General features: G+C 41.4%; 1 protein-coding gene across 3 annotated transcripts in view; it reads right to left on the minus strand.

The window, feature by feature from the left end:
- Positions 1-3,091: 3,091 nt before the first annotated feature.
- AMOT (angiomotin) overlaps positions 3,092-24,581 on the minus strand; it is a 67,318-nt gene continuing 45,828 nt past the window's right edge. For all 3 annotated transcript variants that reach the window (XM_010353291.2, XM_010353289.2, XM_010353290.2), the window contains 6 exons: positions 20,074-20,223; positions 18,815-19,005; positions 10,826-10,948; positions 9,079-9,311; positions 7,255-7,947; positions 3,092-6,926 (listed from right to left, as the gene is read on the minus strand). In XM_010353291.2, coding sequence (XP_010351593.1) covers positions 6,829-6,926; positions 7,255-7,947; positions 9,079-9,311; positions 10,826-10,948; positions 18,815-19,005; positions 20,074-20,223 — 1,488 coding nt within the window. In that variant the 3' untranslated portion in view covers positions 3,092-6,828. The remainder of the gene's footprint in view (positions 6,927-7,254; positions 7,948-9,078; positions 9,312-10,825; positions 10,949-18,814; positions 19,006-20,073; positions 20,224-24,581) is intronic.

Raw genomic sequence — 24,581 nt, forward strand, 5'->3', positions numbered from 1 at the left:
TTTATATGAGTGAAGGAGAAATAATAGCTTGGAACCTACGCTGGGGAGCCTTTAAAAAACAATCCTGCCCTTTGATATGTGGGTTGTGAGAGAAGGAATCCCTCTGTTTTTGAGACCGTATGTTTCAATGTAAAGCAGAAGTTATGGGATCAGATGAAGCAGCTTTGTAAGTGGCAAACATGCTGTCATTTTTTTCTGTGTGTTTGATGTTTTACATATTTTGGTTCCAGATGTAACACTTGACTTTTTCATTATTAAAAAATTTATCATTATGCATATTGAAATATTTATGGATGAAACACTATGATGTCTGGGATATGCTCCAAAATAACATAGGGTGGGTAGGGGTGATAAATGAAGCAAGATCAGCCATGTATTGATAATTGCTGAAGCCTAGAAATGGGTAAATGGAGGTGCCCTAGCTATTCAGTTTTTGCATATGCCTGAATTTTTCCTTAATAAAAAGTTAAAGAAACCACCTCATCTTTATAGATTCAGCCCTTTGCTTTGACTGGCATTTTTTTTTTTTTTTTTTTTTTTTTTTTTTTTTTTTTTTTTGAGACGAGGTTTTTGCTTTTATTGCCCAGGCTGGAGTGCAATGGTGTGCGACCTCGGCTCCCGGGTTCAGGCGATTCTCCTGCCTGCCTCAGCCTCCTGAGTAGCTGGGACTACAGGCATGTGCCACCATGCCCAGCTAATTTTGTATTTTTAGTAGAGACGGGGTTTCTCCATCTTGGTCAGGCTGGTCTCAAACTCCCTACCTCAGGTGATCTGCCCGCCTGGGCCTCCCAAAGTGCTGGGATTATAGGCTTGAGCCACTATGTCCAGCCTTGACTGGCATTTTTATATTCTTTGTTAGCCTCTCCTATCCCTTTCCACAAGGTTCACAGGGACAGGTATTTATCCCCACTTTACTGATAAACTTCTCCGACACTGTTAAGGAACTTGCCCACAAGTTAAGTATCTGTTTAGTGGCAGATGTAGGACTGAAGCTTTATGTTCTCTTGACTTCTAGACTAGTATTCTACCACCTGATTGAGTGAGTTTGTTTCCATTAGTAGGTTGTTAAAATTCAGAGCAGTTCTCTAGGGACTTTGATCTTGGAAACCGAGTCTTCATTTGATTGCAGGTCTGACAAAGTGAGATTGTCCTTGCACATGCTATTCCTTCACATGGAATATTGATCCCCATCCCCTGGTTCACCTAGTTAACATCTACATACCCTTCAAAGCTCAGTTTATTTCCTCTCTCTTCCCCTCTCCCTGTGCCATCCCAACAATCATTCCCTCCTTTGCATTAGTTCTGTATTCTTGTTCAAACCTTTGCTATTTCATATATCACAACGAATTATAAATGTGTGTCTGTGTGTGGTTTTCTGTAATAAACTAGAATCATGGACTATTTTTAAATTTTGTATTCTAGGGCCATCTACATAATGGCACTATCTAGTAAGTAGTTATTCAACAACCCACATGTGCCTGAATCCATTGGTAGAGGCTACTAGCAAATAAAAAAAACGTGGAGACGAAAATACATACCATGGGCTTGGTTAGTTTGTGCATCTAAAGAGTGGGCATTTGTAATGTGTTATAAAATTTTGGTGCTGTGGGGAACATTTTTCTTCTTGGAAACTAAGTCCTATAACATAGGGCTCTTCACTGAAATACCAGGGCAGTTGCCAGTCAATGTAAAAAGTTATCTAAGACCACACCATTTTCATTTTTTCTCCAATAAAAACCTTCCTGCAGAATAAGATGGAGGTGGGAAGCAGGACATTTTTTTTTCTGCCACTGTGTAACTCATATAAGGTGTGCAGATCACTTATCTCAATAGGAAATGCACACAGAAAGGGAGAGATGAAGTACCATGCAGATGCCAGATCAGTTATATAACTGGATAATAATATCTAGAAATGCTCCTACAATGCAATCTAACACTTTTTTTTTTTTTTTTTTTTGAGACAGTCTTACTCTGTCTTCTAGGCTGGAGTGCAGTGGCAAGATCTCAGCCCACTGCAACCTCTGCTGCCCAGGTCCAAGCGATTCTTCTGCCTCAGTCTCTGAAGTAGCTGGGATTACGGGCGCCTGCCACCGCACCTGGCTAATTTTTGTAGTTTTAGTACAGATGAGGTTTCACCATCTTGGCCAGGCTAGTCTTGAACTCCTGACTTCATGATCCACCTGCCTCAGCCTCCCAAAGTGCTAGGATTACAGGTGTGAGCCACCACGCCTGGCCAATCTAACACATTTTTGAAGGAACATTTGCTTTTTCTTCCAACAAGTGACTGCTCCTTAAGAAATGGGCACAATACATTTCTGAAAAGAATGCTTTGCAAAGCTTTGTAAGAAGGTCTGGTGAACTTAATACCTTATCTTCTTTGTCCTGAAAAGAGGGAAGGCTTTTATCCATATGGTTTTCAAAGCACTCATCATAAATATGGAGGGAATCAAGTCCAACTTTAAGAAAAATCAAATTTACAGTTGAATTAATTCTAGACCCCCTACCCTATCCCTTTTGCAACACCCATCAAGTCTATTTCACTGTGAAAACGTGTCATTTCAAAGTCTTTGGGGATCCTTGCCTCACCAGTCAGGTTTGGAACTCATTGGTAAACAGGAGGCACAGAAAGGGCAGTGTAAAGGCAGCCTTAACATTTTCAGTGAAGAGCCAACTCGTTTGTGGTTTTGATTTGTTTTTAATAACAAGCTCCCTCAACCAAAACTGATGAATTGGCATCAGAACAAGGGTACAAAAGGAATATCAAGGGGCCTTCCAAAATGCTAACCAAAGGATGAATTCTCTGCTTTGGGTGGCCATCATTTTATCCCTAGAAACCAGGAGATAAAAAGATGCAAAGCTTTTAATATATGCTGCCTGAGTATATAAAGAGACCGATTAGAGCATGTGGCCTGTGGTGTTGTCTTAATACTTTATAATCTATAATCACATTCCATACTTCAAGCAAATGCAAATTCTGCTGCATGCTGCCCTTGAAAGGCAATTTCACTGCATACTGAATTGAAAGTAATCACTGATACAGCACAAATAAAGCCTCTGTCGGGTAAACACCAAAGCATTTTCCACACGGTACTGCATTTTAAAATAGCTAACTTTATTGTCAGTGAAAAGATAGGCACAAAGTGGATTTAAACCTGCTTAACTTTATTGGAACTAGCTCAGTTGATTACAGAATGGGGTCACAATCATTAGGGGACCACATACATTTTAAACCAAAGGCGATTCTTCTCTAGCCATCTGCCAACCCCAGCTATCCATTTTACAAACACATGCCATTAATCACAAGGGAGGCCAGAAGGAGGTTTCATGGCTCCATGTAACCCATCGTTGCTACTGGAAAAAAATAAACAAACTCCCGACACTTGTCCTACTGATGATGGATGGCACTTGGAAGACACATTTCCAAGAATCGTGGCAGGCTGAAATTGGTGGTAATTAGCCCACAACTGATATCTTCCTTAGAAAACATTTTCAGTAAGAATGCACACGTTTTAAGTAACATACTCCATATGCACATAAGCAATTGAGATAATAGGAGATTGTGTGGCTAACAGATATGAGAATATAATTGATCAAAGTTAGTGCATATGTCTACACTTTAAGCTGCCGCATTATGAGGGTTTAGGCTTGTCATGAAAAGTAGTTTGCACAATCAATCAGTTTGCTCATCTTCCAATTGTTATACCCACTCAACAGTGTAACAACAAAAAGAGAATATGATGGGTCTCTGGGTATCTTTCCTATGGCAGATGATGGCAGATATTTTAGGTTCCTGCTGTCCTATTACCTTGAAGCTCAAAAGCAGCATTAAAAGGAAATCCTTCATTAAATCAACAATCAAGATACATGATTTTAAAAGAAAGCTCAAGCTACTTTTATTTCAAAAAAGACTGTTAATAGGAATTTCATATCAAGTAAAGTTTGTTCTAATGAAGTTTTTCTATACATGGAACATTGGGGTACAACTGACTTAGAAGGTCCTCAGAGACCACCAAGCAGTACAAGCTAAGACAACCTGGTCACCCTCCTTTCCTGAGGTGCCAGTAAAATGCACAGATAGGTAGGAGTCCAGAAAGAGCCCCCAAATGTTACATCCACACAGCTGTGAAAAGGTGGCTAATTGAGATTTCTCCCATAAAGTTGAATTTTTGGATCAACAACTAGTGGAGATCTTCTGAAAAGGCTGTATCTATCTTCTGCATAATATACTGACATACTCTTCTTTCCTCTCTTAGATGTACAATGTTATTTTAGCAAATTATCCGGGATTGGAAACTGAGCAGAGAGGAACTGTCTCTGGTATGAGAGGACAGATAGGTTCTGGAAAGTTCAAAATAGTACTTAACCAAGAACTTCTTCCTTTCCCCCAAACACATGAGTCTAAAGAGATGGCTACCACACAATGTGGAATGTATGACATTTGTCACCTTGCAGAATGTGATTAAAATCATGGTTCCTAGAGCCAGCAAAAAGTCTGCCAATGTGTTATAACCATGAAAGGAGTAGATGAAAAGTGTTTTGAAATTATTTATTTGGATAGAAAGTAGCTCTCCTGAAGTTTGCTACTTGCTGCTTCTACTATTTGAGGTTATTTTTCTCCTTATGACTAAAGGGTAGTATGAAAGAGTCTTAACACAACTGCAGTTTTAATTTCTATCTGAGATTCACTTTATAACTGAGGACTAATGTGTATGTAACATGATTACCTCATTATTGGAAATGTGAAAGGACTAGCTGAAAATCACATAACCCTTCCTTTATGTCTCTCTCTCTCTCTACACACACACACACACACACACACACACACACACACACACATACAGAGAATAATTCCTTTGGAAGATAATTAGGAAAGATATCATTACTATACTCACAGAGGAACCCCAAAAGATTATCTAAGACACCCAATCTCCTAGTAAGAAGTGGGATTGGTTTCTCAGGGGGGACATTTATGTGACTCGATGTTGTAATGCAAATCAGAAAAGGGAAAGCCTTTTAAAAGGCACTGAAGGAGAGGCAAGACAGAAATTCAGTAGTTTGTCAAGACAGGACAAGCTACTCCAGCCAGGGACATTTTACAAGATACATATTCCCTGGACCATGAAGATGTCTTTTCGTAAAATGGAATTAAAAAAAGATAAGAGTTTCCCAAAATAAGCATGGTGATTGGCATAATGGTTAGCTGTGATGTGTGACTTTTAAAAAGTCACTGAACCTCTCCAGTTCTCAGATTCCTCATCACTAAAATGAGGGGGTAGGGCTATATTGCTAAAGTTCTCTCCCACCACTATGGCTCATGATGTAATATATCAGGCCTACTCTTCTATTAATCTGGTTTCTAACTAAGACATCCCAAAACCTCTACCCCCCCACCCTTACCTAACACCCCCCTACCTTCCCTCACCCTCCCTATACCCCTTAAAACTGATCTTAATGATGCTATCTGCAGATTTGTCACCTTAATGAAGGGCAGACAGATGACACAGGGCAGGGACCTGTGGCAACTGGCATCCTTCTGTGTTCTTGGAGGCAGCCCTATGGCAAGGCTTGGAACCATTGCCTCCTTTGATCTCTACCCACATGCACATTTCCCGCTGCTTCCCAAAGGTATTCCAAGATGGAGTCACTGACAGTGAGAAGAGGTAGTTGAGGATACTGCTGCAATCCACCTCTCCCCCGACTGCAGCATAGTACTTTGGGTTTGTCATGTTATTCCCTTGGAGATGATAGTCAAAAATGCCTTTTAAGACATATGCTTAGAATTTGACACACAAAACAAGTTATTTCAAAGTAGTCACCAGAAATTCAAAGCATTCAACCTGTCAACAAAGATCCTTCCTCACTTTGCAAATGATTAGCAATTTGAGACTGGAGCCCCAGCCAGTGAATCTGTGCTGTAGAAGAAATAACCACTAAGCTGATTGGTCTTAATAAATGCAAGCAAGCTGTGTTCATGGCTACACACAGACCATGAAAGTCTGCATATAGCACCTCACGCAACTCTCCATCAAGGCCTCTGGTGGTCTAACTCCCTGAGAGAGAGGAAGTTGTGCATCACTCAGTTAATGTACTCTCCCAGCATCTGAAAGCAATATATTAATTATCCAAATGCATAAATTATTCCAGAGCATATATATGAATGTATGAACCTCCAGGAGGGAACCAAAAGAATCCGTTTCCAAAGCACCACTGAAATGAAGACAAACACAATTCCCTGGGGCAGGGTAGCTGGGAAACTGGAAGAAAAAATTATCTCCAGCACCCTTCTGCACCCCAAAACTCCCTACCTTTTTTCCAGCTTACGTAGCTCCTGAAACTATTCCCTTTTGTAAGCCTGAGGTGAGAGCTTTCTCCGGCTGCTGCACAGGATAGTAACTATACAAAACAGCACACATTCAATTCTCTCCAGCTTCCCACTTCCAAACTACGTGTTACACACTGTCTTCCACACATACTGTGCTCTTCGATTAAAAATGATCTAGAATATGGAAATTTTAAACAAATTTAAGCACATTGAAAGCACTGATGTATACCCACCCGTTAACAGTCCCAGTATTTGTATAAATTCAAACAATAAGCTTTAGAGCATATTCTGATTAATCTGTCTTTAGAGGTACACCCTAAGCATACCAGAATAGACTGGTGGTTCACATGGTATTACTCAAGTAGTACATTGTTCCAACAAAAAGTCCTGTTAAAAAACATCCCCTCCCCCCAACCCTTGTCCTCACCCCCAAAACAAGAACCAATAAAAGGGGGAAATGATTAAAAGCATTTTTGCTGAGAATCTGCAGCTCTTGATTTGGCCATTTAGATGAGATATTCCACCATCTCTGCATCAGGCTCTTGTCCCAGGATCTGAACGGGAGTTTTTCTTTCCAGAGTATTGGAGTGGAACACAGGCCCATCTAAATGGAAATAAGGGTTAGAAAACACTTAGGGATGAAGAAAAAACCTGTATTTCTAGAACTAGACACCATCAGAGCCCTCATGAAGCCAATGGCAAAGTGAGACTTGTCACCTCCCTCATTTACTTCTGCTAAGATAATGGCCTCTACTCATGCCTGTTCCCATCTTGGTGGATGAGAAGTCATTTACAGACTCTCTTCTCTCTCCCTTAGAACATGAAAAACTCAGTCCAAATGATAACTCTGCCCAGACATCAGGCAACAAGAAATAAATCTGTATTTGAGAGCAGAACTAAACCAAAAGTTACCTGCTAAAGGGAATAATTACCTGCTTTGTCTGGATTGCAGGTCAAACTTGGTGTAGACAAACGATGTGGTCCAGGACCGGTAGTTGGACTTGCAGGAACCTCAGCCTGAGCCACAGCTGGAGTTGGAGTTGGAGCTGGAGTTGGAGCCACAGCCGGAGCTGAAGTTGGTGCCTGAGTCTGAGCAGGAGTAGAAGCCTGAGCCGCTGCTGAAGCCGGAACTGGAACCAGAGCCAGAGCTGGAACCGGAGCCGGAGCAGCTGGAGCAACCTGAACAGCAGCAGCAGCAGCAGCAGGAGGAGGAGCAACGGCAGCAGCTGAGGCAACAGAGGCAGCAGCTGGAATCTGACCAGCAGCAGCTGGAGAAACAGCAGCAGCAATAGCAGCAGTGGTGGCTGGAGACGGGGCAGCAGCAACAGCAGCAGCAGCAGCTGGAGCAGCAGCAACAGCAACTGGAGCAGCAGCTACCATGGTGGTGGTGATAGTGGCAGCAGTGGCAGTGATGGCGGCAGCAGTGGCGGCAGCAGCAACTGGAGCAGGAACAGAGATGGGAGCAACAGTTGCAGTTTTGTTCGATTCTGTCCCACGTTCAGTTTGGGTACTGCAGTCTCGGCTGCCTGTCTTGGAGTGAGCCGAGAGCAGGGGAGTCGAGGGGGGCACAGGCGAGGGTGTGGAAGGGACATATTCAGCACGGTAGTCTCCACCCAAGAGAATGCCTACAAATGAAAGAGGAACAGACATTAGAAAAAAATAGGTGATTCAAATCCAGACATCTAATTACCTGTTCTCCCATTCAAATTTCAGAAGAAATTTGAACGTGTCTAAATTATTTATTTTTGCCTCCAGGGAACCCAGAAATCAGTGTGTGAGGCTCCTCCAACCATGGCTAAAAGTTTCTTACAGACTTCGAAGATCCCTTCTGGTCCTCATCCATCACCTGGCACAATATATTAAGCCTGTAAGTGACCTGGGTATCTGTTTTGATTTATTTTTCCAATGGTGATTGGGTTCCACCAAGTGTCAGAATGCTCCTACTCAGCTCCACTTATAAACCATTACCACACATTACCAGGGAGCAAGAAAGGATTTGGGGAAGAAGTCTATTGATACAGATTAAGTGTGGTAATAATTGTGTGATCTAAGGTTCTTACCATGACCATAGTCTCCAAAATGCTTATTCTAACCAAAAGACATTATAAGTATCAGAGGACCAAGAATGGAATTAAAAGCAACAAAAAAGGGTTAAAATAAAAATACATATAAGCTTCCTTCCTCAGGCTCTAAAAATGTGCCCGTGGTATCCACAATATGTCTGGGGTTTTGATTAGAGGGGAGGGAATGGACAGGAATGGAATGAAAAAGTACATTCTGTTCTCATCTCAGAACACTGTGGGAACAAAACCTGCTACCCAAACGATTTAGCGTAACTAAAACTCTGAGTTCTCCTATTATAGAGGAGGAAGGAACACAGAAATGCTGGAATTTTGAAATTCTGAATGACACAAAGGCCACATGGGTTTTGGAGAAAGATAAAGGTGCCACATGGCAAAGGTCAAATGTGAGAATATTTTAGAGGAAATTAGAGTTATCTTCCTTCACACCCAAATGAAACTCAAGATTCTTGTCCTCTAGGCTTTGGCCTCAATCAGTATTCTCACTGGGAGACTTCAAAGTGTGGAGGAGCTCCAGAATGTGGAACTAGGTCTCAGGAGGCATATAAACCCAAAACCCTGGTACACCTTCCTCTCTAGAACCTGGACCATCATCCCTTTTCCTTAAGCATGGGTGCTTGTCTCATGGCTCTCTTTGAACATGTGACTATAATCTTCCTTATTTACTGTCATTACCTAGGCTTCCCTTCCAGCTCTTGTCATCTCGCTTTTCTTCCATGATGGGGGTGCCAGTCAGGGTGGATGAGTGGGAGAGCAAGCCTGATCCAGCATTGGAAATGGACATCAGAGACTTCGCTGGCCGCATGCACGACAGCTGCTCTGTCTTGCTCGGCTCCTTCCGGGAACGCTGCTGGAGTACTTTGATCATGGCATCCTTCTCAATAATCTGGGCATGTAGGGTCTTAATCCTAGGAGCCAAAGACAAAGAACATATAAAGACCTTGCTGCGGCCAGGCGCGGTAGCTCATGCCTGTAATCCCAGCCCTTTGGGAGGCCGAGGCGGGCGGATCACAAAGTCAGGAGTTCAAGACCAGCCTGACCAACATGGTGAAACCCTGTCTGTACTAAAAATACAAAATTTAGCTGGGCATGGTGGCGGGCACCTGTAGTCCTAGCTACTCAGGAGGCTGAGGCAGGAGAATCACTTTAACTTAGGAGGCAGAGGTTGCAGTGAGCCAAGATAGTGCCACTGCACTCCAGCCTGGGTGACAGAGTGAGACTGACTCCATCTCAAAAAAAAAAAAAAAAAAAAAGATGTTCTTGCTACCTCTACATTTTGGTCTAATTGACTACATGACTACATAGAGTTCCCATTATCTTTTTGACTAAAGGTTGATCTAGTTAGTTCTGAGTTGAAAGACAAGGGATGGTGTGCTACAGTTTTTAAAACATGTTTTTTCTTAAAGTATAATAATAAAATATATATATATATAATATATATAAAAGATGACTTTTCATTAATAAAGGCAATAGTGTGAGAAAAAAACAACATGTTTTTCTGCACACCCAAATGGATACAGCAGAGCATCAGGAGCCGTTGCTTAAACCTTAGTAAGTCACAATAAAGTACCAGTGGAAAAAAAAGGCTGAATATGAGAGAATGAACTGATATACTGGGTGCTGTAGTGAAGAATCTCAGTCAACAGAAACAATTTACTCAGTGAGAAGATGAGATCTTCTATGAATCAGTGACAACCTTCAGGTAATAAGTCAATGATCATATGTTTATAAAAGGAATCAGGTATCCTACTTCCCACTTTGAGTAGATGTTCTTTTGTTGTTGTTGTTGAGATGGAGTCTCGCTCTGTTGCTCAGGCTATAGTGCAATGGCATAATCTTGACTCATCGCAACCTCTGCTTTCCAGGCTCAAGCGATTCTCCTGCCTCAGCCTCCTGAGTAGCTGGGACTACAGGTGCCCACCACCGCACCTGGCTAATTTTCGTATTTTTAGTAGAGATGGGGTTTCACCATATTGGCCAGGTTGGTCTTGAACTCCTGACCTCAGGTGATCTGCCCGCCTTGGCCTTCCAAAGTGCTGGGATTACAGGCGTGAGCCATTGTGCCCGGCCAAGCAGATATTGTTTTACTCTTTTATTAAGCAATCTGCTGTACCACAGGGTTGCAGTGCAGTGCTAGAAAGAATATCCCAGAGTGCAAATGCCAACAATTTAAGCTCAGGCAGAGGGCAGAGGAAAAGCAATTAGGAAGGCCAAAGGGACAGAAACTCTACCTGGAATTCCAGGTTTAGTGGAGATTATCAAGGTAAAAGTCATTGCATCTCACACCTTTAAGTGATAGGCTGGCAGGGGTGATGGTGGAGCGGGGAGACTGCATGATCAGATTTCCTAGTTGTGAATAAAGATCCTATCTGGTCTCTATATCAACGTCTCAGATTCCTCAGGGTCCAGAACAACATTTTACCTGCCCTCCATGTCAAGACAACGCTTATTGGCCATCAAGATTTCTTCCTCTTCTTTCTGGATGCGAGCTTCTAGAGCTGTGTCATAGCTGGTGTTAGGAGAGTGACTGATGACTGTTGTGTCCCTGGGGAGGAAAATGGAAGTGACGAGATGGGAGCATAGCAAGATCAATGAATGTTATCTTTCTTCTAAGTCAAGAAAGGCTTTTCTGGAAAGTCCTACGCTGAAATCAAGCTCATTTGGAACAGATGGTTTCTGGGGAACTAACCCCTAAGAGCCTCCAAAATAGGACAGTTCAGCGTTCAGGCTAGAAGACAACGTTATTATTATAGAAGTGGCTGCAAAAGTCAGTGAGGGATGAGATAGGCACAGGCTTGCCTTCCGAACTGAACAGGTATCATCCCATGTTCAGTTCTGGCAGAGAGCCCCTTCAAGTTTTTAGATCATGGCCAAGCAATAGGAATATGTATATATTGGGCCAGGCATGGTGGCTCATGCCTGTAACCCCAACACTTTGGAAGGCTGAGGTGGGTGGATCACCTGAGGTCAGGAGTTTGAGACCAGCCAGGCCAACATGGAGAAACCCTGTCTCTACTAAAAATACAAAAATTAGCCGGGCATGGTGGTGCACGCCTGTAATCCCCGCTATCTGGGAGGTTGAGGCAGGAGAACCACTTGAACCCAGGAGGCGGAGGTTGTCGTGAGCTGAGATCGAGCCACTACACTCCAGCCTAGGCAACAGAGGGAGACTCTGTCTCAAAAAAAAAAAAAAAAAAAAAAAAAGGAATAAGTATATATTTCTATTTTATTCTTACAGAAGTCATAAAGGGAGAAAGGTCAGACTTTCAAGAAAGTCAGAGGGTATACTAAGTAACTTATTGCTACAGATGAACATTGGTAAATACACCTGAGTACTAGAAGCAAACAATAGACACATCAGCTAAGATCAGGTGGGGCATGTGAGCTAATAAGTAGAGCCTTTGAGCCAGTCCCACTGGATTCCTAGCTAATCTACATCTGAAACATTCTAGCACCAAATCAATGGGTCTATCCCAACAAAGTGACTGTTCTCTTGCCAGAGTTCTAACTGCATAAAGGACCATGATGTTCCATCTGAAAGTGTCTCAGGCCATTAACTCAAAGACCAATTAATAAGGACAAAAGGCGTGCATGTGTGTGTGTGTGTGTGTGTGTGTGTGTGGTGGGGGGCTGGGGGGGGCGGTATTAGGATTAGGGAGAATACTGATGCAATTATATTGGTCTTAAAGGAAATCAGACAATAGACCGAGAAAACAATGAACTGGCACTGCTTCATTATACCTCCCAAGAGAATGGGGATCTGCAGGAGAACTCCAGGCATGTTTTCTGTTGGCAGCTAACTATGTTCTCTTAGCTTCAAGATTATGTCCAGTGCCGATGAGGATGAAGTGGCAAGAGAAAGAGGCAGAAAGTTGCTATTAAGGTTGGGGATTTGGGTGAGCCTCTATAAAATTACTGTTCCCCAAAATATACATGTACCTTATATGCAAGGTTGAAACCATGTATGGAATGATGAAATAATTGGAGAGCAAGAAGGGGAAAGAATACAATGGCTTTCATTATTTGCTAAACTCAAAGTATTTTACCATCTCAGCATTCTATACTTTCTCTAGTGCAATTCACTGGCTTGTAGTCCTACTGGGTACCCAAGAGGAAGCAGCATTTGCATAGTGCTTGAGAGCACAGGCTCTGAATACAGACAACTCAGCAGGTCCCAGCTTCTCCAAGTATTCTCTGCCCCCAACAAGCTTTATGACCTCTGAAAGTCAAGTTATCTGCTCTAAGCAAGCCGCTTCATATGCCAAGTGGCAACAATATTTATAACTTCATCTCATAGAGGATAAAATTATGCAGTAAGACAGTGTCGGGCATGGTAAAAACACTCAACAAAGCTATTATTAAGAGAGAACCACATAACTCAGGAGGCTGAGGCAAAAGGATTGCTTAAGCCCAAGAGTTCAAGGCTGCAGTCAGTTACGACTGTGCCACTGCATTCCAGCTTGGGTGACACAGCAAGACCACTGTCTCTAAAAGAAAGAGAGAAGGAGGGAAAGAGAGAGGTGGAGGAGAGCGAGAGCGAGAGACAGAGAGAGAGAATGAATCACATAGGTGAGTAGATAGAAGGAGACTAACATACAGAGATCACATGAGATTCTGACTTGAAAGAATTCCAGCTCTTGGTAAAATCCTGGAAGCAATTCCTGTACTGCAGAATTCCAATGTGAAGGTTGGGGCTTTAGAGCCAGGATTGTTGAAAAGTGCATGGTGTCTACGGACACTGGGGAATTGAGCATACGGTTTGTCACTGGGGGAACTAGTGCTGGCCTGCTGCCACTTTCATCGCATAAAAGACCATTTTGGGGACTCAGAGCCCTGCCAGCTAATTGATATGGACACTGTGAACTCCTCAGGAATGGAGCCTGAAAATGTGGGGCACTTAGTGAATTCCGACAGGGCTGCCAGGGCAGCCCTCAGCATCAATCTTCCTTCTAGAAGACTAGGGCTACTAGGCTAGTGGCTTAGGCAAAAGCAAGCAAGCACAATATTTGAATGAGCAACTTGACCTGCTACCTTCCAACACTCCAAGACGTTCTCTAAGAACATCAGGAGAGAGATGCTGGGCTACAATCTGAAAATAAAACCTGCAAACCCCAAACTGCATATTCCTGATTTTGACATCCTCCACCTCAAATTCTTAAGTAAATAGTTTGTCATCTTCTTTCTCCTTCTTTTCTCCAACAAAGTTATCCCATCACATTGCTCAAACTGCTTTCTAGCATGTCACCAATAACCTCCTAATTAAAACACCTAGTGGCCTTTCAAACTTCAAGCCTATCTTTTCCTATCAGCATCACCCTTTTGTTTATTTAATGTGTGAACTAAGACTAGTCCTTAACTGTAGGAAACTTACAAGGGAAGACAAAAAAGTAAATAATTAACTAGTACAGAAGTGAGTTTGGACTTTATTGCAAAAGGCAGTGAAAATTATTAGAGCTTTCCAAGGGAATAAAATGATCTAAGCCATGCCTTAGGAAGACGGCCTTATCTCTCTTAGAAATGTGACAGAGAGATAAGAGAAGTGAAATACTGGAATCAGGCAGACCAGTCAGCAAGGTGATTGTAATAATCCCAGCAACAGATCATGAAACTATGCACCAGCGAAGTGGCGACGGAAATGGAAACAGGCTGTAGGAAGTAGAACTGATACAATTTGGAGACAATATCAATGTGGGAGTTAGGGAGATGGAAGAATGAATGACAACTTTGTTATTTCGAACTCAAATGCCTAGGAAAAATGAAATACTGTTTGCTGTGAAAGGAAACTGAGGAATGGCTCTTTTGGAAAGCACTGCAATGGGTTTTGATTTTGGGTACACTGGAGTGAAAGTGACTTAAGAATTGCCATATGCCAATATCTAACAAGTTGTTCAAAATTCTAACTTTAATTTTAGAGATATCAGAGTTACTATTACAGTTATTATCATTGCTATTACTGAGAAGCTAGAGCAGAGGATATAACTAAGAGAGAAGGTAGAATGAGAAGAAAGCAGAGGAAGGAAATTGAGAAATGCCTACAAAGAGGGAATAGGTAGACATGCATTATGTGTGTGAACAGCTTCTACCTTCTGCTTCCCTCTTCTTTACTTCCTTCTTTCCAGAATTTACTTTTGCTCAAAATAAACATGAAACATTACACATTCTGAGAAAGGCAGTAACCTAATTCAGTAAACGCAAGCTGATAAAAATTACACGGTTGATTGGGTGCGTTATCTTGTCATCCTTTTGCTGCTCTTCAGGAATAAATTCATTGTTTATGAGCTGAAACTAAAAATCTGCATTGCCAAATTGGTTCTTCTGCAAATGAACAGGGACTCCTACTCAGTAGTAATTTCCCCTCATCTATATTAAGCATCTAGAGAGGACTCCCTAGGGACAAAATAATATGGAGCCTTAATTCAGGCCATATTATTGTGATTATTTATAATATTTCCAGGTAACTAAATAATTAGCTTCAATTAGTATCTTACTGAACAGCTAATAATCACTATTATTACCATCTTTGAGCTACACCATTTCTAAGAAGCAGCAGAGTTACAGCAGCTAAGGTGACAAAAATATAGATTTAAATCCTAGTTCTTCTGTCATTTAGTAGCTGTGTGTGATCTTGGGCAAATTATCTAACTAAAATGAAAGAAATAAATGTCCTGTTATCACTTTCAATAAAACAAATATTTTAAGTATCAAATACTCATTTTAGATATGCCAAAATATCTTAATTTACTATCTATCTATCTATCTATCTATCTATCTATCTATCTATCTATCTATCTTTATCTCTCGGCCCTCTTAACCTTTCATCAAGTAAAATTCACCTAAACATACAACTGACCAATCTCACAGAGTTGCTGTATCTGATGTTTAAGATGCGTCTCAGGATAAAGGACAATGCCAGCACTTTCCATATGCATCATAATGCCTCCTACTGGACTCTTTAAGGGTAAAAACCAATATCTAAGCGTTGGAAGGGATATAAATAGACCACCTAATATGACTTATCACCTGAGAAAAGACACTTGCCTATTCTTATATTATATTTTATTATTGACAATGGTCAAAAACTGGAAACAATCCAAATATGCATATATCCAAATATGCATACATAAACTGTGATACATCCATACCATGAACACTACTCAGCATCAACTTGGATGGGTCTCAGAATCATTGTGTTGAGTGCAATATGTCAAACAAGAAGAGTAAATGCAATATGATTCCTTTTATATGACATTCTAGAAAAGAAAAGTATAATTTTGTGACAAAATAACAGATTAGTCATTGCCTGGGGTCAGGCATGGCAGGAAGCGATCAAATTCAAGGGCATGAGAACACTTTACAACAGGTCCTCTATGTTAATTGTAGTGGTGGTTACACTGTTGTATACAATTACCAACATTCATCAAACCGTACACTTACAACAGGTGATTTTTTAATATGTAACTAATATCACAATTGAAAAAAAAATTGTTTTCTCCAACTATCGTTGATACCACCAAAGCAAGATGTCCTAATTGTGAAATCTGTCATTTACCAATGAGCCATTAGGTTTGGAATATATTAAGCTTGAGATCCTGGTAGAATACACAGAAACCAAGCAGATCATTAAAATGTGGCACCAGATTTAGGGATATAATTTATACATTTAGAAATTGTTTCCTTCCTGCTTTCACATCTTCCTTTCTCCTTCCTTCCATTTTCCTTCTTTCTTTTCTTCTTTCCTTCCTTCCTTCCTTACTCAAATACACTTGAGCACTTTCCAACTGCAGCCAATATCCTAGACACTTAAAAATTATCTTGAGGCCTGGCGCAGTGGCTCACACCTGTAATCCCAGCACTTTGGGAGGCCAAGACAGGTGGATCACAAGGTCAGGAGATTGAGACCATCCTGGCTAACACGGTGAAACCCTGTCTCTACTAAAAATACAAAAAATTAGCTGGGCGTGGTGGCACATGCCTATAGTCCCAGCTACTTGGGAGGCTGAAGCGGGAGAATGGCGTGAACCCGGGAGATGGAGGTTGCAGTAAGCTGAGATAGCGCCACTGCACTCCAGCCTGGGCAACAGAGCGAGACTCCTTCTCAAAAAAAAAAAAAAAAAAAAATTTGAAAGAAAAGAAAATATTAAACTTTTACCATGGAAAGGGGCAAAGGGCAGAACCTTGGTCAATAGGTACATTTAAGACTGAGAGAAAGAAGAGGAAAACAAGTAGACAAAAGGAATAAAAAGAAATGTTGGAAAGAAAGGCAGAAGAGCCCACAGGTTTTGAAATAAAGTTTTCTGAATGTTACCACCCAAATATAAAATCTCATTTCAAAGGAAAGAGGAAAAGAAAACCAACCTCCATGGTAGAACATAAGAGGCACTATCGTTGGAAGAGTAACATAATCCTAGAAATAGGAAGGTCTGAAGGAATGACCTAATCCAATTCGCTTATTTTACAGAAATTTCAATACAGTCTGTCTGCCAGTGTCTCCTGTGGGTTGGATTAGTACCGTGCCAGAAAGACACACAGTCCTGATCTGGAATGTTCGCCTGTGGGACTATCAGAAAGTGTTCTTTCTAGGTGGGAACAGGCTGTGCTTTATCCTATTGAGTGATAGGCATGCACATTTTGCCAAAAACAGTGATTAGATGAAAAGTTTCTATCTAATGATTAAAGGGAATTCAGTTTAAATTAAATCTACCTTGTGGGAGCCAATAGATTCTGAAAATCCATCTGAGCGGGGTTTCCCCGAATACACAAAACTTTCAAAGGAGGAAGGAAGGAAGATAGTTTCTTTATACAAAGCCCCAGTGACAACCCCCTAAGCTCTCCTGCATTTTGACCTGGAGCCTAGTCTGAAGTAGGAACCACGAACCCTAGCTTTCTAGTGTTTTCTCACACTGCACACTCTCGTGACCTGAACACTACTAAGCTTCTGCCTAAAGGTGACAAAATTACCCTGTATCTTTCCACCTCTCAATAATAACAACGTTTTTTTAGCGTCAGCGTTTCTTATATAACCTCTGAACACGTGCTAGACACAGGTGTTTCCTTGGGAGCTAGCAGGTAAAATTACTTTTAATTCTGCTTCTAACCTGCCTACAAACTTCGAGACCATCTTCTGGCAGAGCTGGGCCTTCTGTGCACTCTATTGCCACACTGCCATGTATTGAGTATGCCTTGCTTAGGAAACAAGGTCAGCAAGCTTAAGCCCATGAGGACCTCAAAATCAAGCCACAGGCAGCTTTCATCCATTTGAGGCATAGATGATATCTAATGAAGACAAGCAGATCACATTAGAGAGACATGTCTTCCTAAAGAAGGCTTAGAAAGTAGGCTTAGAAAGTAGGCTTATAAAGCACCAGTTCAGCTCTTAGCACTGAACCTCCCCACCTCTGATTTGGCATGAGACGGACTCAAAAATAAATGTATCCACCACCCCCTCCATACGCATATACCAACCCAAAGTCTGGCAAGCACTTCCAGACTCTGCTGGCTTACCATGTTTAGGAGAACGTTAAAAACAACACTGTGGTTTTTAATAACTTTCTGGGTAGAGATCTATCTGGGTGCAATATGCTGTAGCCTGCCTTTCATATCCAATTCCAGACCAAGGCTCTGTTATCGCCACAACTCAAGTCATCACCTGACTTGAATTCAGTTTTTGTTGTTTCTCTCTCTCTCTCTCTTTCTTCCTTTCTTTTTACCCCAACTGATGATTATGAGCAGTAGCAAAACAGACACATGGAGTAACAGCAACTATTTCCTCCAAAGGCCAATAATGAACTTTCATAATTTGAAAAGGGGAACAAATAAGAAGCAAAAAACGAAAATCCTTCGGCCACTTTCTCTCCCTTACCAGATGAAATGTGACTGCTCACACATGATGAGGTCGTGCACATAGAGAATGTGGCCTTCAAATATTGACCTTCCCAAAGGGCAGGGATGGGTTCAAGTTCAGCACAGCCTTTGACATACCTTGGACAAGCCAGAGCTATCAAATGACAGCAGTAACTCCTCAGTGACATTTAGTTTCTGAGTGGTAGTTTCTCTGGAGGGGCTTTCACTCCAGTCCTGGGGCTAAACAACCTGCATATGTGGCTGAAGGAATCTGTGGCTCTGGGGAAGGAGGGGTGCAAATTTACAGCTGATCCCATCTGCAATTATTCTGGCTTCTGGGGAAAGCTGAACTATGATTCTAGTAAGTTTATAAAACAACTTTTATGTTCAAATCCCTGACTCTCTGTCTCTACAGCCGTTCAATCCCTGCATAATCAGATGAAAGAAAACACACTTAGGCAGAAACGGGAGTGGGGGTGGACCCAGAATATTAAAGAAAATAAAACACTGGAAAAATCTATGAATCAGTGACCTTTCTGTTCTTCCCACTCATGCCCTACCAGCTACTTACCTCTGAGCAGCCACGGTTGCAGCAGCATCCAGAGCGAAATGTCTCATCACATTCTCCTCCAAATATTTCTGCTCCCACTTTGTCATATCAGCTTCCAGAGCCAGAATCCTCTCCTCTTTCTCCCGAAGGAGCTCCATCAGTGCAGCGGCATTGTATTCTGAAACACTGGTGGGCTGACAGTTGCCCTGACGCTGTTGGGCCAGATGCAGAGAACCTTCAAGTTAGTGAGAGAAGAACCATGGTGTCTGAGCCCCTATTCTTGGAAAGGATTACTGCCCAGCCTACTTCTGTTTCGACTCTTGATTCAGAAAGAAGCAGGGGGAATTCAGATCTCCTTCTAAGGCCACAGGACTTCCTATCACGGGCTTGAATGTGAGATTCCCTTGGCCAGGAAAGGGGCCTGTCATATCAAATTGTCATGCTACTCAGAAAGTGAATTAATGGGCTAAAAACTGCCATCCCTGCCTGCCAGCATAACACACAACAGAAACGAGAATTTTAAAATCTGGCCAGGCACGGTGGCTCACACCTGTAATCCCAGCACTTTGGGAGTCTGAGGCAGGCGGATCACCTGAGTTCGGGAGTTTAAGACCAGCCTGGTCAACATAGTGAATCCCCGTCTCTACTAAAAATACCAAAAAAAATTAGCTGGGCGTGGTGGTGCATGCCTATAATCCCAGCTACTCGGGAGGCTGATGCAGGAGAATCGCTTGAACCTGGAAGGCGGAGGTTGCAGTGAGCTGGGATCATGCCACCGTGCTCCAGCCTGGACAACAGAGTGAGACTCAGTCTCAAGAAAAAAAAAATCTAGGATTTAGTTCCTATCTTGCCCGTAACTTGTGGTTATCATTAGCGATTTGTGCCAACTTTTCCTAGTCTTGATTTTCATTCATCTAAAACTGAAGAGTGGTATGGCCAGATGATTTCTGAAGACCATTTCTAGTTCTACAATATTAAGGCGTGTATTTGTGTAGCAGCTCTAATTCTTCCAGCATCTACTGTTCCTGGAGTTCATGTGAAAATAAAAGGTGCAAGATCATAGGCTTAAAGGATATTTCTGGGATAGGAAGCTAAGGAAACAGACTTTGTATTCACAATTGGGAGGCACTCTGGAGTAAGATTAGGTGGGAGAAAAATGTAAAGATGAGCAAGTGTGCGCTTTCAGTGTTCACATCAAATGCCAACTGAAAAATAAGCAACCAGGAATAATGTCATTTTCTTGACTTTTTTTCCCCTTTCTTCCTTTAAGTTCTCCATACCTGCTGGATTCTCAGGGATTCCAGTTCCCTCTCCAGTCGTGTCCGGAGACGGTGCTCTAGCTGCTCACGTTTTTCACATGCTGCCTGGAGCTGTACAAGGGCCTGCTGCATCTTCTCCACCTTGTCAACGTACACTTGCTTCTTTTTCAGCTGGAAATCCACGTTGGGTAATTTGCAAGGTGAAAGGAAAAACAGCAAGCAACAGGGTCAATTATGTATCCCCCAAATCCAGCCTTGTGTTTAGATCTCTTCTTATTTTAGAGTCCAGCTGCAAAAAGGAATGGATGGCGAGAAGGTCCTTCACGGTTGAGTAGCAGGCTGCCTTGTATTGCTCATACAGAGAATGTGAAGGAATCGAGAGTCCCTTTTAAACCTCTTCCTTCTTCCCCATCTCTATACCTTTCCAAAGTCTACTCCCATCAGTACCATCTATGTTCGATAGCCAAGTTTTTCAGATTCCCGATTACACACATCCTTACCTCTGGTCTTTTTCACTCTCATATGGAATATTCTTGGGAAAGGCATATCTTATTTTGGTTATTGCATTAGGCAAATCCTTTAAAAGGGGGGATCTCCAGGAAGAAAGGTTTGCTTTGGTATGGAAAGGAAGCCCACCCACTTTTATGTAGCTGTCTCTTCTCCAAGTGGGAGAAAAAGGGTGATTAACTACTGAAGGTACAAGGTCAGAATTGTCTTTTTGAAGTCTTTGGTCCTGGTAATCACCCCATATAATCCATCACTGCTCTCCTGGGAAGTTTCTGCTTCTCAAAAGTAAAGGTGTCATGTGATGATTCAAAAGCCTTTACCCTCCACATTGCCTAGCACTGCCGTGCTAGTTCTTTAGGTTATTTGTGATTGCTACTTCATGAGCCTGAATTGGAGAACCTGGGTTATAGTCTCATAACTTTTATTCTGGAACCATAAAAGATCCCGAAAGTCTCAAACTAATGACTCAAAAGTGAAACTAAATGAGTCAAACATTATTATTTCTCTTTGCAAGCCTATAAGCCATATCCAAAAGCAAATGTAGAAGTAAGCAGGGAATAAGAGTGTGAGTTCTTTGTAACCTTATAGCTTAGAAGCAAAAGTTTGGCTCTATGCAGATAAAATAATGAGAAAGATCTCAGAGCTCTTTAAAGAAGATACGTATCTTCTTTAAAGATATATAATCTATATCTTCTTTAAAGACACAGATATATAGCTATATCTTTTTTAAAGATATCTTTAAAGAAGATACACACACACACACATACACACACACACACACACACACACACACACACACACACACACCCCTATGGTATATCTATCTATCTATCTGTCTATATCTTTAAAGAAGATATGGGGAAACTGCAGGCTTCCCAACTTGTTAACAAATAAGCAGATGAAGCTTCTCGTAACACTTGTGGGGCCCCCTCAATGCTAATAAATCAACTCATAGCTGTTTCCAAAGCAGAAACTCTTCCAAGTGGGGCACGTCTGTCATTATCCTTCTGATGGAAGTTGATGTTAGGGACACCTTCACTCTTCAGATAAAAATATGAAAATATTATTGATAACCTAGTCAAAAAGAAATTCAGGTATCTGATTCTGACTTTTCAACAAATTCCCAAGCTCTTGAGTTACCTAGGTAGATAACTGAAACATAAGAAGTCACCCACCCTACCAGCATTGCCTAACAGCTACTTAGCTGGGGCCCAGCTGGCAGAACCAACCTGACTCCCTCATTGCAGAAACCTTCATGGTATTGAGTCCAAATCACTACTTGGTAGAATTTCCAGTCAGACAGCACTAGCATGTACTGGTGGAAAAACCCTCCTTGTCTTATAATGGCCCCCTCCTCAAATTGGAATTGCTGAACTTTCTCTAAGTCGAAGGAATCCTATCTTGTATTTTCCTACCAGACCTGTAGTATGCCTTGCCTAGGTGACTGGAAAACAAAAACCTTTTCTACTTTTGTTGTACTTCCTTGACATTTCCTTTCATTCCAAGTCTAGTTCAATCTAGCCTTATAAACCAGTTGAGGTGAGTTCGAAGCCTAGATGTTTTTATCCATTAGAACATTTCCTAGGAAATAAAACAAACAAAACACCATCACTCTCTTTATCTCAATAAGTTTAAACCTTTCTTCCCCGGGGTTTGTGGCTGTTTATAACAACATTGACTAGGGCAATCAAAAATTTTGCCTCTGTCTTCCTATTTGCTAAGCTTGGAATAATTGGAGAGAAGGAAACATCCTCTATCCTTCACCTTTTGGGTCTTATAATCCTTATGAGCAATTTAAAGCTGAATGCATTTATTTGTGAATTGCTCTGAAAGCCCTAAGGGAGCAGGGCAATGTTAATACAGAGAAAGTTAACTATAATTACTAAGGCTTACAGCAGTTATACTTAAAGGCAATTAAACTTAGATAGCATGCAGTTCTTGCCTTGTGGTAAACTACTGCAATGCAAGCTCAGAAAACTGAAAAATAAGTAATCCAGGGCCATGTGGACTTCTTGAGAAAGAAAACCAAAGTATCCTAGCAAAAGCACCCCCGCAATATAAGTCACTGAACCAACTCTCTGGAAGGGAAATGCAATAAAGGCCCGGGGAGTTATCTGAGTTGGCCGAAGATAGGCATGCAGGTCAGATAAATACCAGAAAGCAAGCCAAAAAATATCCCATTTTGATTTGCCACTGGGATGATTTTCCACAAGGTAGCAGGACCATTGTAGCTGGCATAATTCTCCCACCTCATTTAAAATGAGAAAAAGTGCAACTCACCCATAAACATCATAATCACCTAGTAAATGCCTACTCTCTAGACAAGTTAGGGTAGAAAAAGACAACTCTTGCATGTAACCAGTGCAAGATCCTAGAGATGCAATCAACAAAGCCAACCATCTAAGTTACACTCTCTACATTTTCTAGATCTTATCTACGTGTAAAAAGGAACAAAGACCTACAGGCTTTATTGACTCCACTACTATCTTGGACGTTATGTGCTTCACTTTTGCCTTAGTCATGACAAATCACCATGTATCTTTATATGAATCAAATGAGATGATGCATTAAGTGCTTAGTAGAGTATATGGTACAGAAAGTACTCCAGGTTGTTTGTTCTTTTTTAGAGAAAAATTAATACCAAGTCATACACATTCCAGTCCTCTGAACTTTGAACACTCACTCCAGATATCCTTGACATGGCTATCATTCTCTTAGTAACTCTAATGATCACCTCATTGTCTAATTAGACAACACAAATATAGCGATTTCCCCACAGGAAGACATATAACATTAGGCCTCAAACACTTTATGCTGTAGATATCTTTGGATAGCAAGTTGTTCATTGGAAATACAGTTAGAAGCAACCACTGAGTAGCTGCAAGGATACCATATTTCTCTCCAAATGACATGATTTGCAAGGTACGTCTACTTTAGGAGAAAGAAATATTTTACCTAAGATCAAAAGTACTATTTAAATAAAGACCCTTAGGCAAAACTAATTATCTTTCTCTCTTTTTCATTCTCTCTCTCTTCCCTCTTTCTCGCTGTGTTTGTATGTGTGTGTGTGTGTGTGTATGTGACACACACACAGATATACATATCAGAAATTTCTATCTGACAGCACAATGAAAGGTAAAGGAACAAGCTGACCATCAGGAGACTTGGGTTCTAGTCCTAGCTGTGCTATTAATAGCAACTTTGTTTCTCTATTCTCAGCTACAGAGATCTCATTTGTTTAAAAAAAAATGAGGGGGGTTTCAGGAGTCAGCAAACCAAAATGGTCAGCAGCCGCCCAAATCCAGCCATGTCCACTGATTTTGTCTATAGCTGCCTCATAGCTACAATGGCAGTCAAGCAGCTGGAGTTGCAACTGAAACTGCATGGTCCACAGACCCCAAAGCATTTACAATATGATCCTTTAGAGAAAAGTTGGCAAACCCCTGGAGAGGTCTTCAGATGGTGATGCAGAGTCCTAGTGTTTGGTGGAGGTGCTTTAGGGGCCACTATAGTGGGTGGGTTACATCAGACAGTTCCTCTTTTATGTGCTTTACGTATTAGGGTTCTATTTAAAATTTCACTTGAAAAAACAATTGCCAGAGCTTTGTGTGTGTTATATTCATGTTCACTTTTGTCTGTTATCTGTCTTCCCTAGAGAATGGGCCTCCCACCTTATTTTGCTCCATCATCTTTTCATACTTGATGCTTCAGTACGGTTACATAGCTTAAGGTTACTGAATAGCCCATAATATTTCACCCCTCACTGCCTCTGGAGGTGATATTCTCTCTCTTAGGAATGCCCTGCCCCACCAGGATTTAAGAAGTTAAGGAAAAAAAAAAAAAAAAAAAAAAAAAAAAAAAGCAGGGCTAGATACACGATCTCAGAAGATCTATAAGAGTCTTTAACTCCCAAATAGGTTATGGATCAGAATCCCCTTCTCACCTTCAACACTGACCAATATCCAAGAGGGCTCAGCCAAATGGGGTCCTAGAATTCTGTACTGACACATTCTTATAGGTAA

Source organism: Rhinopithecus roxellana, chromosome 7, assembly GCF_007565055.1.
Source record: "Rhinopithecus roxellana isolate Shanxi Qingling chromosome 7, ASM756505v1, whole genome shotgun sequence".
NCBI lineage: Eukaryota > Metazoa > Chordata > Mammalia > Primates > Cercopithecidae > Rhinopithecus > Rhinopithecus roxellana.